This window comes from Rhinopithecus bieti, unplaced genomic scaffold (genome assembly GCF_001698545.2).
Source record: "Rhinopithecus bieti isolate Rb0 unplaced genomic scaffold, ASM169854v2 scaffold_14229, whole genome shotgun sequence".
In the NCBI taxonomy this organism is placed as follows: Eukaryota; Metazoa; Chordata; class Mammalia; order Primates; family Cercopithecidae; genus Rhinopithecus; species Rhinopithecus bieti.
The window spans coordinates 1,043,335-1,058,142 of record NW_016807978.1 but is presented as its reverse complement, the minus strand read 5'-3'; the positions used below and the strand labels follow the sequence as shown (position 1 = coordinate 1,058,142).

Genomic DNA, 14,808 nt, shown 5'->3' with positions numbered 1-14,808 from the left:
AAAAAAAAAAAAAAAAAAAAAAAAAAAGTAATAGGATTTCCAATGAATGATAGACCTCCCTCCCTTCCTCTTGAGATTGTCCATTATTTTAAAAGCATGTATTAAGCTTGTGTTTTCTCAAAACATTTTAATGTAATAAGTGAATGTTGCCTTATCCTCCTTGACATGTGGCTTATTTTTCTTTTAAATAGGTAACTTTTCTTGCAGGTTATAGTGTTTCAGAAATCCATTTCATTGGAAGAGGAATGTAATGCATGTTAAGTAATTATTTTTTCAGGTTTTCAGACCAAAGGTTTCCTAACTCAATAAAAATTGTGAACACATTTGTTAATTTCTTGTTTCTCCTTCCCCCTCAATAGGTGTTTCAGGGACAATTGGATTGTTTGGCCATATCAACCATTCAGGCTTTGACAGCAGTAATGAACAAATCTCCAGCTGCTAAGGTGAAACATATATCCTCCAGCTTTTTTTTTCTTAACTTTTATTTTAGGTTCAGGGGTACATGTGCAGGTTTGTTATATAGGTAAGTTAGATATCACAGGGATTTCATGTACAGATTATTTTGCCACCCAGGTGATAAGCATAGTACCCAATAGGTAGTTTTTCAATCTTCCCCCTCCTCCTTCCACCCTCAAGTAGGTCTTGTTCCTTTCTTTGTGTCCATATGAACTCAGTGTTTGGCTCCCACTTACATGTAAAAACATGTGGTATTTGGTTTTCTATTCCTGTGTTAGTTCGCCTAAAATAATGGCATCCAGCTCCATCCACGTTGTTGCAAAGGATATGAGGATATGATCTCATTTGTTTTTATGGCTGTGTAGTATTCCATGGTGTATATCTACCACATTTTCTTTATCCAGTTTACTATTGATGGGCATTCAGGTTGATTCCATGTCTTTGCTATTGTGAATAGTGCTATGATGAACATACATGTGCATGTGTCTTTATGGTAGAACAATTTATATTCCCTTGGGTATTTACCCAATAATGGGATTGCCGGGTTGAATGGTAATTTTGCTTTGAGTTCTTTGAGAAATTGCCAGACTGCTTTACCCAATGGCTGAGCTAATTTACATCCCACCAGCAATGTATAAGTGTTCCTTTTCTTCACAAGTTTGCCAACATCTGTAACCATTCTGAGTGGTGTGAGATGGTATGTCATTGTGGTTTTGATTTGCATTTCTGTAATGATTAGTGATGTTTAGCATTTTTTCATATGCTTGTTGGCTGCATATGTTTTCTTTTCTTTTCTTTTTTTTTTTTTTTTTTTTTTTTTTTTGAGGCAGGGTCTCCCTCTGTCGCCCAAGCTGGAATGCAGTAGCACGATCTCGGCTCACTGCAACCTCTGCATCATGGGTTCAAGTGATTCTCCTGCCTCAGCCTCCTGAGTAGCTGGGATTACAGGTGTGCACCACTATAGCCCGGCTAATTTGTGTATTTTTAGTAGAGATGGGGTTTCACCATGTTGGCCAGTCTGGTCTTGAACTCCCAACAGCAGGTGATCCGCCTGCCTCGACCTCCCAAAGTGCTGGGATTACAGGCATGAGCCACCACACCCAGCCCTGTTTTCTTTTGAAAAGTGTCTGTTCTTGTCCTTTGCACACTTTTTAGTGGGGTTATTTGCTTTTACTTGTTGATTTGTCTAAGTGCCTTATAGATTCTGGATATTAGACCTTTGTTGGATGCATGGGTTGCCAATATTTTCTCCCATTCTGTAGGTTGTCTATTTACTCTGTTGATAGTTTCTTTTGTTGTGCAGAAGCTCTTTAGTTTAGTTTGGTCCCATTTCTCAATTTTTGTTTTTGTTGCAATTACTTCTGATGGCTTCATCATGAAATCTTTGCCAGGTCCTATGTCCAGAATAGTATTTCCTAGGTTATCTTCCAGGGTTTTTATAGTTTTACACTTAAGTCTAATCCAGCTTGAGTTGACTTGTGTGTATTGTAAGGAAGGGGTTCAGTTTCATTCTTCTGCATATTGCTAGCTAGTTATCCCAGCACCATTTATTAAAAAGGAGCCCTTTCCCATTGCTTGTTTTTATCATCTTTGTCGAAGATTGGATGGCTGTAGGTGTGCAGCATTATTTCTGGACTCTGCAGCATTATATTCTGTTCTGTTCTACTGGTCTATGTGTCTGTTTTTGTACCAGTACTATGTTGTTTTGGTTACTGTAGTCTCGTAGTATAGTTTGAAGTCAGGTAATGTGATGCCTCCAGCCTTGTTCTTTTTGTCTAGGATTGCCTTGGCTATTCAGGCTCTTTTTTGGTTCCATATTAATTTTAAAATAGGTTTTTCTAATTCTGTGAAGAATGCTACTGGTAGTTTGATAGGAATAGCACTGAATCTTTGGGCAATATGGTGATTTTTATTTTCTTTGAGATGGAGTCTCACTTTCTCACCCAGGCTAGAGTGCAGTGGCACGATCCTAGCTCACTGCAACCTCCATCTCCCAGGTTCAAGCAATTCCCCTGCCTCAGCCTCCCAAGTAGCTGGGATTACAGGTGTGCACGGCCACACTTGGCTAATTTTTCTGTATTTTCAGTAGAGACAGGGTTTCATGATGTTGGCCAGGCTGGTCTTGAACTGCTGACCTCAAATGATCTGCCCACCTTGGCCTCCTAAAGTGCTGGGATTACAGGCATGAGCCTCCACACCAGCCCAGGCAGTATGGTCATTTTAACAATATTGATTCTTCGTATTCATGAACATGGAATATTTTTCCATTTGTTGGTATCATCTCTGATTTCTTTGAGCAATGTTTTGTAATTCTTGTAGAGATCTTTCACCTCACTGGTTAGCCATAGTCCTAGTTATTTTATTCTTTTTGTGGCAATTGTGAATGGGATTGCATTCTTGATTTGGCTCTTAGCTTGGATATTGTTGGTGTATAGGAATACTGCTGATTTTTGTACACTGATTTTGTGTCCTGCAACTTTCCTCAAGTAGTTTATCAGATCAAGGAGCTTTTAGGCAGAGACTATGGGATTTTCTAGGCATAGAATCATATTGTCTGCAAACAGAGAGAGTTTGACTTACTCTCTTCCTACTTAGAAGCCTTTTATTTCTTTCTCTTGCCTGATTGCACTGGCTGTGACTTCCTGTACTATGTTGAGTGGGAGTGGTGAGAGAGGGTATCCCAGTCTTATTCTGGCTTTCAAGGGGAATGCTTCCAGCTTTTGCCCATTCAGTGTGATGTTGGCTGTGGGTATGTCATAGATGGCTTTTATTATTTTGGAATATGTTCCTTCAATGCCTAGTTGGTTGAGGGGTTTTTAACATGAAGGGTTGTTGAATTTTATTGAAAGCGTTTTCTGTTTCTATTGAGATAATCTTGTGGTTTCTGTTTTGTTCTGTTTATGTGATGAATCACATTTATTGATTTGCATATATTGAACCAACATTACATCCCATGGATAAACCCTACTTGATCATGGTGGATTAGCTCTTTGATGTGCTGATGGATTCTGTTTGCTAATGTTTTGTTGAAGATTTTTGCATCTATGTTCATCAAGGATGTTGGCCTGAAGTTTTCTTTATTTGTTGTGTCTCTGCCAGCATCAGGATGATGCTGGCCTCACAGAAGGAATTAGAAAGGAGTCCTTCCTCCTCAATTTTTTGGAAAAGTTTCAGTAGGAATGGTACCAGCTGTTTTTTATGTATCTGATAGAATTTGGCTGTGAATCTTTCTGGTCCTAGGTTTTTTCTGATTGGTAGGTTTTTTATTACTGATTCAAATTTGGAACTCATTATTGGTCTGTACTGAGATTCATTTTCTTCCTAGTTTGATCTTGGGAGGTTGTATGTTTCTAGGAATTTATCCATTTCTTCTAGGTTTTCTAACTTGTGTGCATAGAGGTGTTCATAGTAGTCTTTATGGATTTTTTGTATCCTGTGGGGTCAGTAGTAATGTCCTATATGTCATTTCTGATTATGTTTATTTAAATCTTCTCTCTCTTTTTTTCTTTGTTCAGCTAGTGATCTATTTTATTAATTCTTTCAAAGAATTGACTCCTGGAATTGTTGATCTTCTGGTTTTTTTGTTTTGTTTTGTTTTGTTTTTTGAGACAGAGCCTTGCTCTGCCACCCAGGCTGGAGTCCAGTGGCGAGATCTCAGCTCACTGCAACATCTGCTTCCTGGGTTCAGGCAGTTCTCCTGCTAACCTCCCGAATAGCTGGGATTACAGGCACGTGCCACCATGCTTGGCTAATTTTTGTATTTTTAGTAGAGATGGATTTCCCCATGTTGGCGAGACTGGTCTTGAACTCCTGGTCTCAAGTGATCTGCCCACCTTAGCCTCCCAAAGTGCTAGGATTGCAGATGTGAGCCACTGTGCCTCGCCTGTCTTTTGTATGGTTTTTGATGTCTCAGTTTCCTTCAGTTCAGCGCTGTTTTGGTTAGTTCTTTTCTTCTGCTAGCTTTGGGATTGGTTTGCTTTTGTTTCTCTAGTTCTCTAATTGTGATGTTAGGTTGCTGGATTTGTAATCTTTCTAACTTTTTGATGTGGGCATTTAGTGCTATAAATTTCCCTCTTAACACTGCTTTAGCTATGTCTCAGAGATTCTTGTATGTTGTATCTTCTCATTAGTTTCAAATAATTTCTTTATTTCTGCTCTAATTTTATTATTTACCCAGGAGTCGTTCAGGAGTAGACAGTTTAATTTTCATGTAATTATATGGTTTTGAACAATTTTCTTAGTCTTGATTTCTGTTTTTACTGTACTATGGTTGAAGGGTGTGGTTGGTATGATTTTGGTTTTTTGAAATTTGCTGAAGATTATTTTATGTCTGATTGTGTTGTCGATTTTAGAGTATGTCCCATGTGAAGAATGTATATTCTCTTGTTTTGTGGTAAAGTGTTCTGTAGATCTCTACTACGTCCATTTGGTCATGTGTTAAGTTCAGGTCCTGAATATCTTTGTTAGTTTTCTGCCTCAATGATCTGTCCAAGTATACTGTAGGTCCCTAAGAATTACAAATCTGGGTGCTTCTGTGTTGAGCGTGTATATATATTTAAGATAGTTAGGTTTTGTTAAATTGAGCCCTTTACCATTATGTAACTTCTTTGTCTTTTTTATCTTTGTTGGTTTAAAGTCTGTTTTGTCTAAAGTAAGAATAGCAATCCCTGCTTTTTTCTGTTTTCCGTTTGCTTGATTGATTTTTCTCCATCCCTTTACTTTAAGCCTATGGGTGTCATTGCATGTGAGATGAGTCTCTTGAAGACAGCATACCACTGGGTCTTGATTTTTTTCTCCAACTTGCCACTCTGTGCCTTTTAATTGGGAAATTTAGCCCATATACATTCAAGGTTAGTATTAATCTGTTCTGATTTGATCCTACTACCATATTATTAGCTGATTATTATACAGACATGTTGACTTGTGTGTGTGGTTGCTTTATAGTGTCATGGTTCTATGTACTTAAGTATGTTTTGGTAGTAGCTGGTAACAGTCTTTCCTTTCCATATTTAGCACTCCCTTCAGGACAACTTGTAAGGCAGGTCTGGTAGTAATGAATTCTTTTAGCATTTGCTTCTCTGAAAAGGGTCTTATTCCTCCTTCACTTATGAAGCTTAGTTTGGTTGGATATGAAATTCTTTGGAATTTCTTTTCTTTTCTTTTCTTTTTTTTTTTTTTGAGGCAGAGTCTTGCTCTGTTGCCCAGGTTGGAGTGCAGTGATGCGATCCTGGCTCACTGCAACCTCTGTGTCCTGGGTTCAAGCAATTCTGCCTCAGCCTCCAGAGTAGCTGGGATTACAGGTGCTTGCCACCATGCCTGGCTGATTTTTGTATTTTTAGTAGAGGTGGGGTTTCACCATTTTGGCTAGGCTGCTCTGGAACTTCTGACCTCGTGATCCACCCTGCTCAGCCTCCCGAAGTCTGGGATCCCAGGCGTGAGTCACCATGCCCAGCCTCGTTTCTTTAAGAATGCTGAGTATGGCCGGGCGCAGTGGCTGATGCGTGTAATCCCAGCACTTTGGGAGGCCAAGGAAGGTGGATCATGAGGTCAGGAGATCGAGACCATCCTGGCTAACATGGTGAAACCCTGTCTCTACTAAAAAAAAAAAATACAAAAAAATTAAGCCAGCTGGTGCTGTGGTCCCTGAGTGAGTCACAGCTACTGGGAGGCTGAGGGCAGGAGAGATGCATGTTGAACCCAGGAGGCGGCTTGCGGTGAGCCATGATCCACCCACTGCACTCCAGCCTGGGGACAGACGGGACTCTGGTTCTCAAAGAAAAAAAAAAAAAGAATGCTGAGCATATGCTCCCAGTCGCTTCTGGCTTGTATGGGTTTCTGTTGAAAGGTCTGCGGCTAGCCTGATGTATCTCCAAGTTTTAAAATATTTAAATAGATGTGCCAATTTTCACTATATAAATTCTGAAGTGATGTATGAAAGTATATAATACATGTGGTTTAACACCTGAAATAAAATCATTCACAAAATATCTTAGTATAAGAATGAGGTTACTTATTGTTTGCCTATACTTGTGATAATTTTAAAGACAAACCCCTATAGGCACTGCTTTAAGATGTTAAAAGACGTTAATGTTTGAACTGCAAACTGATAGGATTTACGGTGTTAGCAAAAAATGGGACATGAGCACTGGTGTTGGAAGGATACTTTTTAAGTGGTTCTGTGGTTCATGAGTTTAAAGAATTAAGTTTTATATCGGAGTTTTTCTTCGTTAATAAAATAATGACCCTTTATTTAGTCAGTTTATGACTGCCTAAAATATGAACATTTTTCAACTTGATACCAGTTTTTCCAGGTTGTATGGCCATGGAAATTCTGCTTCTTGTATTCAGTAACCCTTAGAGTTTTCTGTTTCTTCTCATTCACTGCCACTGACTGTTCTTCTGTCCAGTTATACTGGTAGTTTCCTCATATACTGATAAGATTAGTGAGGTCATCTGTGTGAAGTGGTAAGCATAGTGCCAGGCACATGATAAGTGCTAAATACATGTCAGTGACATTTATTATTACTTTACACTCTTATCTGCCACATCTAATATACTTCATGCCTCACCTTTCTGGTACCAGAAGTCAATTAATTACTCCCTGTTTGCTGAAACATGCCTTTCATTGTATTCCTTAGATTACATTGGTTTGTGTTAGGAGACTCTAACCTTTGCCCTAGAAATGTTGACGTAACTCATGGTTAGGTTCCTATTGAATAGACTTTTACAACTTTTGCAGTCTGGCTTGTGACTTAATCTCCATTTAATACTAGTTGCTGTAAGATGGAAACCATTTTAAGTCTTAAATAAGCGGTTTATGAGTATAATGGATTGCCTGTACTGTATTCTGAAATTCAGACATGAAAAAAGATGTTCCAGTCTTCCTTGAATTCTTTTTTTGTCCATGTAATAGCTGGCATGTTTAAAATTCAAAAGATTATATGACAAAAATACATGAGAAAATATTTCCTTCCTATTCTTGACCCACATTCAACCATTTCCCTCCCTAAAGGAAACCAACTTTACCTGTTTTGTTAAATTTTTTGATTTTGTAGTGAGTGTATATATTTCAACCTAATGTAATGGGGCACTTTAGTATGTTCTAGGTTTACCAGTTGTCTTTACATTTCACTTTATGACTTTGGGTGCCTACTGGTTCAAAAATACGTGTGACATAGAACTTCCTAAAATGAACTTGATGTTCCAGATAATTCATTCCATTTAAATACAAGTAGCACAGAGAAAACTCTTTGTACTCAGTTTATTTCTGACCACTATTCAAAATTGCTAGGAACTCTTTAATTGGATCTTTTTAGGCTGATGTCTGACTCCTCTTACCTACAGTCTCCTCATTTTTTCCTCTTATTTTTGTTTTGACTAACTACTACTCTAGTAATTGCAAATCAAGTGAAGAAAATACAAGAACTGTCATATGCTCTAATCTGCAAATAATATAATAATTCTATAACACAGTTATTGTTAATTTCATTTATTTTTAATTTTGGTAGAGAATTATAACTTTATTACTCCAGAAGTTATATGGAATCTATTTTAAAATGAAGACGTGATTTAAGAAGGCAAATAGTGAACTAATATCTTTTTCTTTATTTAATATTAAGTTAATTAGCATAAATGACTATTTAATATTTTTAAAATTCCAACACATTCAGTCTTTGAAAATGTACTTCGATATATTGTCTTCCCATCCCCTAGGAAGTATTTAAAGAAAGAATTGGTTATACACATATGTTTGAAGTATTAAAATCCCTGGGTCAGCCACCACTGGAATTACTTAAAGAGCTTATGAATATGGTGAGTTTATAACTTTTATTAAGAGAACTTCTGTTAATATCCATTTTGAAAATGGTAACTAACCTTTTATCTTTTATGTTGCTTTTCAGGCTGTAGAGGGTGACCACACTTCAGTTGGGATTTTGGGCATTAGTAATGTCCAACCTCTCTTGCTTCTTATCCAGTGGCTTCCAGAACTACAATCCCATGACCTGCAAATCTTCATCTCTGATTGGCTGAAAAGAATTTGTTGTATTAATAGACAGAGTCGAACTACTTGTGTCAATGCAAACATGGGGATTAGAATCATTGAAACCCTTGACTCGCATTCTTCCCTCCATCAAACTTGTGCTGAGAACTTGATTGCAATCCATGGTTCCTTGGGGAGTCAGTCAGTGAGCTCAGAAGAAATCCGTCGACTACTAAGATTGCTTAGAGTGGATGAATCTGAGTCTGTTCACCCTTATGTCACTCCTGTGACTCGAGCAATCCTGACAATGGCTCGAAAACTAAGTCTAGAGAGTGCCCTCCAATATTTTGATTTGTCACATAGTATGGCAGGAATTTCTGTGCCTCTCATACAGAAATGGCCGGGGTCCGCCTTTTCTTTCAGTGCTTGGTTTTGCTTAGATCAGGATCAATTGACTCTTGGCATTGCTAACAAAGGAGGGAAAAGGAAACAATTGTACAGGTATTGGTAAACATTATGGAATATAAATGAATACTGTAATAACAATATGTGCTGTGATTCTTAAACAGGAAAACTGTTTCCAAGCATCTAGCTTTTAGATGTACAATTTATCTAAAGTCTCTTCATCCGGAGGCTTTATGCAGTTTAATTGTAAGTGCTCTATTGCTTTCATAGTAATAGCTATATACCTCAAATATTGCTGGTTAAGTTTTGAGGCTACTTTGGAAACAAGTTTCCTTTTTTTTTCTTTTTTTTTGAGACAGAGTCTTGCTCCGTCACCCAGGCTGGAGTGCAGTGGCCAGATCTCAGCTCACTGCAAGCTCCGCCTCCCAGGTTCACGCCATTCTCCTGCCTCAGCCTCCCTAGTAGCTGGGACTACAGGCGCCCGCCACCTCGCCCGGCTAGTTTTTTTTTGTATTTTTTAGTAGAGACGGGGTTTCACCGTATTAGCCAGGATGATCTCGATCTCCTGACCTCGTGATCCGCCCGTCTTGGCCTCCCAAAGTGCTGGGATTACAGGCTTGAGCCACCGCGCCCGGCCGTTTTTTGTGTTTTTTTTAGTAGAGACGGGGTTTCACCGTATTAGCCACGATGGTCTCGATCTCCTGACCTCGTGATCCGCCTGTCTCAGCCTCCCAAAGTGCTGGGATTACAGGCTTGAGCCACCGCACCCGGCCACAAGTTTCCTTCTTAAAAGTAGTGTAAAAGTGAAAGCAAAAAGGAGTAATAATCTTGAAAATGGGCCAGGTGTGGTGACACGCTTGTAATTCCACCACTTTAGGAGGTAGAGGCAGGTGCATTGCTTGAAGCCAGGAGTTCAAGACTAGCCTGGGCAACATGGCAAAACCTTATCTCTACAAAAAATATAAAAACTAGCCAGGTATGGTGGCACACACCTGTAGTCCCAGCTACTTGAGGATCACTTCAGCTCAGGAAGTTGAGGCTACAGTGAGCTGTGATTGCACCACTGCACTTCAACCTGGGTGACAAAGCAAGATGTCACACACAGAAAAAACTCCGTGAAAATGAATAATGGCCAGGTGTGGTGGCTCACACCTGTAATCCTAGTACTTTAAGCAGTTGAGGCGGGCGAATCACTTGAGGTCAGGAATTCAAGACCAGCCTTGTCAGTATGGAGAAACACCATCTGTACTAAAAATACAGAAATTAGCTGGGCGTGGTGGTGCATGCCTGTAATCCCAGCATGCGCCAGTTGGGAGACTGAGGCACAAGAATCACTTGAACCCAGAAAGCAGAGATTGCAGTGAGCCAAGATCGTACCACTGCACTCCAGCCTAGGCAATAGAGGGAGATTTTCCTCAAAAAAAAGAAAAAAGAAAGAAAAAAATGAGTAATGATTTCTATTCCATTGAATATGCTATAAGTATATATTACAGATAAATATGCTATATATTTATATGAAGGAACAGAAAACCTATGTGTATGTACATCCAGAATTTAATAGCTACTACTTTTTAATATGCCTTGTGTTTTGTTTTGTTTTGTTTTTTTGAGACGGAGTCTCGCTCTGTCGCCCAGGCTGGAGTGCAGTGGCCGGATCTCAGTTCACTGCAAGTTCTGCCTCCTGGGTTCACGCCATTCTCCTGCCTCAGCCTCCCGAGTGGCTGGGACTACAGGCACCCACTACCACGCCCGGCTAGTTTTTTGTATTTTTAGTAGAGACGGGGTTTCACCGTGTTAGCCAGGATGGTCTTGATCTCCTGACCTCGTGATCTGCCCATCTTGGCCTCCCAAAGTGCTGGGATTACAGGCTTGAGCCACCGCGCCCGGCCGTGTTTTGTTTTTTTTTAAAGACAGAGTTTCACTCTTGTCACCCAGGCTGGAGTGCAGTGGCATGATCTCAGCTCACTGCAACCTCCACCTCCTGGGTTCAAGCGATTCTCCTGCCTCAGCCTCCTGAGTAGCTGGGACTACAAGCACCCACCACCACACCCAGCTAATTTTTGTATTTTTAGTAGAGGAGATGGTTCACCACATTGGACAGGCTGGTCTCGAACTCCTGACCTCAGGTGATCTGCCCGCCTCGGCCTGCCAAAGTGCTGGGATTACAGGCATGAGACACCGCTCCTGGCCTATGCTGTGTGATTTTAAAGACCTTTATTTATGCTTACTGATTCTTATTTGGAAGAATTTTAGAGATTTGAAAATTAATAGTTTTACTTTTTTACTTTTACTTGTGGAATTCCACTTTAGAAGGCTGCCTTTTATTTACTAAACTCTTACGACCAAAATGGATTTTAAAAGGGTCTTTGAAACAAGGTTGGACTAGTGTGTGGCAATAGAATTTAAGCTACAAAATTATTGGTAAAGACATTCATGATGGCTTTATGGTTTTATGTACTTTAATGATGAGGAAACTGAGCAACCAACTTCAAAAGTTCTGATAATACATATTTTTGTTAGTTTTTTTACAGGAAGTGGCATGGGTTTTGAAGCCTTTATTACCCATTCAGGGATGTTGGTCGTGGCAGTGTGCACAAAAAGAGAATATGCAACGGTTATGCTTCCTGACCACAGTTTCTGTGATTCCCTCTGGGTAAGGCTTTAGGGCATCACATTTAACTTCTTGTATGGTTAATGGTATTTCCCACTATTGTCATAAATTCAACAGCAGTCATTTTTTTTGCTAAAAAAATTTAAATGAGGCTGGGCAGTGGCATACCTGTACATAATTGCAGCACTTTAGGAGGCCAAGACAGGCAGATAACTTGAGCTCAAGAGTTTGAGACCATCACTGCAACATGGTGAAACCCAGTATCTACCAAAAAATACAAAAATTACCTGGGTATGGTGATTTGTGCCTGTGGTCCCAGCCACTTGGGAGGCTGAGTTGGGAGAATCGCTTGAGCCCAGGAAGTCAAGGCTCCAGTAAACTGAGATGGTGCCACTGTACTCCAGCCTGGGCAACAGAGTGAGACCCTGTCTCAAAAAATAAATAAATAAATAAATTAGTAAATATGTATTTAGAATGTTAGGATGTCTTGAGGTTTTCTATAAGTAAAAAAAAAAATTTATTTTTTTTATTTTTTTGAGATGGAGTCTTGCTCTGTTGCCAGGCTGGAGTATAGTGGCGTGATCTCAACTCACTGCAACCTCTGCCTCCTGGGTTCAAGCAATTCTCTTGTCTCAGCCTCCCAAGTAGCTGGAACTACAGGCATGCGCCACCACACTCAGCTAATTTTTGTATTTTTAGTAGAGATAGGATTTCACCATGTTGGCCAGGATGTTCTTGATCTCTCGACCTTGTGATCCGCCTACCTCTATAAGTAAATTTAATTTTGAATTTCATATTAAAATGAGATGGGCTGGGTGCTGTAACTCACACCTGTAAACCTAGCACTTTGAGAGGCCAAGGTGGGAGGATTGCTTGAAGCCAGGAGTTCAAGACCAGCCTGGGGTGAGACTTTCTCTACAAAAAATTTAAAACTTAGTTGGGTGAAGTGGCACACGTAATTCTAGCTACTCAGGAAGATACTGGGGAGTTCAAGGCTGTAATGAGCTATGATTGCACCACTGCACTCAAGCCTCAGCTGTAGAGCGTGACCCAATTTCTAAAAAAGGATTTTTTAAAAAATGACAAAATAAAATGAGATGATAGGTTGTTTTGTGGTTTTGTTTTGTTTTGTTTTGTTTTGTTTTTTTCTTTTGGAACAGAGTCTCACTCTGTCACCAAGGCTGGAGTCCAGTGGCACCATCTCAGCTCACTGCAACCTCTACCTCCTGGGTTCAAGCAATTCTCCTATCTTAGCCTCCTGAGTAGCTGGGATTATAGGCACCTGCCACCACACCTGGCTAATTTTTGTATTTTTCGGTAGAGGTGGGGTTTCACCATGTTGGCCAGGCTGGTCTCGAACTGCTGACCTCAGGTGATCCACCCACCTCCCAAAGTGCTGGAATTACAGGTGTGAGCCACTGCGCCCAGCCGATAGGTTGTTTTAAACAATGCATTTGTATTGTTTTCTAAAATATAAAATGCTTCTCATTTTTAAAAATGATTCTAAGGAATACTGAAGCTTTGGAAATGCGGAAAAGGTACTGTTACAATTGTGTATATTTTATAGAATACACGTAGGTGCTTTTGTACTACTATGGAAAAAATTGTTACTTTGACAACATCAATTTAATTAACATTTAACTAAGTTTAATCTTAATGTTCTATTTGTACAAATTATAGAGCAAAATTCTGAAAGCATTTGTCATTCCAAAGATATAATGTAATTTTATCCTTTTAAATGTGTGTTTCACTTCATCAGCACAACATAACTATTGTCCACATGCCTGGAAAAAGGCCCTTTGGTCAGAGCTTCATCTATATCTATGACAATGGACAACAGAAGGTTTCTGCCCCTCTCAGATTTCCTGCCATGAATGAAGTAAGTATATCCAACCTACTCTTTACAGGCCCCATCGATTGAGAATTCTTGAAATGTTTTAGTTAATGTAGAAGGTTATGTTTGCTGTAAATATGTGGCCCCAGATTTTAAAGTGTTTTCTATGTGGTAGGACTCCACATATTAATATTCAGTTCTGTCAGCCTGTCATTACTAGATGAAGTCAGACAATGTGAAGAAAGGAAAACATTTAAGGAAGATACAAAGGCTTAGAAAGAAAGACTTATAACAGGAAAGCCAAAGAAATGAATAGAGCAGATCAATCTATTGTTTAATAAAAGCTCTCTAAGTATGTGAAATACTTAAGAGAATATTATGAGGGACTCTTCTAACTCGATTAAAATTGAAACAATAATGAAGAAGCTTAAAACCTTCACATTTTAGTTAGGTATAAAATAGAGTTTATGTATTGAAGTGGTTCTCAAAGAACACTAGAGGGCCTTTTCTGAAGATAGTGGAATAGAGTAGATTATTTCACAAGTCCTGTGATTCAGTAATTTCTTGTTGGTTTTCATCTCAGTGACCATTTCAGGATAGTTTGTGATTAATATTTATATATTTTAAAGAGAAAAAATAGTTTTCTCTATTTTCAAAAACAGTAAAGTTAAAAAAATTCTTAATCATATACACTTTAAAAATTCAAAAATTACCAAAGAATATAAAATCAGTCATAAAAGTAATGCATCCAAATTCTATAGGCCAAGGTTATTTTGCTAATAATTTCCTAAGTATACAATGCATGTACACATCATGATTTGGTAAAAATAAAGTTGCTTCCACTTTTATTTTCAATTTATTTATTTGTGTAATTTTATGCCCTATTTTATTGTGTAATTTTATATTAAATATGAGGATATATTTTAATTAAAATTGTGTAATTTTTTTGTTTGTTTTTAGCCCTTTACTTCCTGTTGCATCGGTTCAGCTGGACAAAGAACCACCACTCCTCCACCATCCCAAATCCCAGATCCACCTTTCTCTTCTCCTATTACCCCTCATCGGACATCATTTGGTGGAATTCTGTCATCAGCTTCCTGGGGAGGAACAATTGAAAAATCAAAATTGATTACCAAATTGATATCAGCTGGAACCCAAGACAGTGAATGGGGGTGTCCCACATCTCTGGAGGGTCAGCTAGGATCTGTTATCATCTTCTATGAAGCGCTACAACCTCCTCAGGTGAAGGCGTTATATTTAGCAGGTAAGCATGTACAGTCATAATGCTTATGCAAATTTAGAGTTTTTTCTGTTGTCTAAATGTATTCTAAAGAATATATTTCATGTGAAGAGTTATTTGTTTTAACTGAAGCTGAAGGGAAAGAAAAAGCCCCTCCACATACCATACTTTTTGTTTTGTAGGCATAAATAAAGCAAACCTTTTGGAAGTATTTCAAATATCATCTATAATACTGCCTGTATTTGTCTGCTAGGGCTGTCATAGCAAAATACCACAGACTG

At 38.8% G+C, this 14,808-nt stretch overlaps 1 protein-coding gene across 1 annotated transcript in view; it reads left to right on the top strand.

The window, feature by feature from the left end:
* NBEAL1 (neurobeachin like 1) overlaps positions 1 to 14,808 on the top strand; it is a 209,236-nt gene that overhangs the window by 95,183 nt on the left and 99,245 nt on the right. The window contains 6 exon segments of the mRNA XM_017884366.1: positions 360 to 443; positions 8,170 to 8,268; positions 8,358 to 8,938; positions 11,363 to 11,495; positions 13,213 to 13,332; positions 14,248 to 14,551. Of these exon segments, the coding sequence (XP_017739855.1) occupies positions 360 to 443; positions 8,170 to 8,268; positions 8,358 to 8,938; positions 11,363 to 11,495; positions 13,213 to 13,332; positions 14,248 to 14,551 (1,321 nt within the window).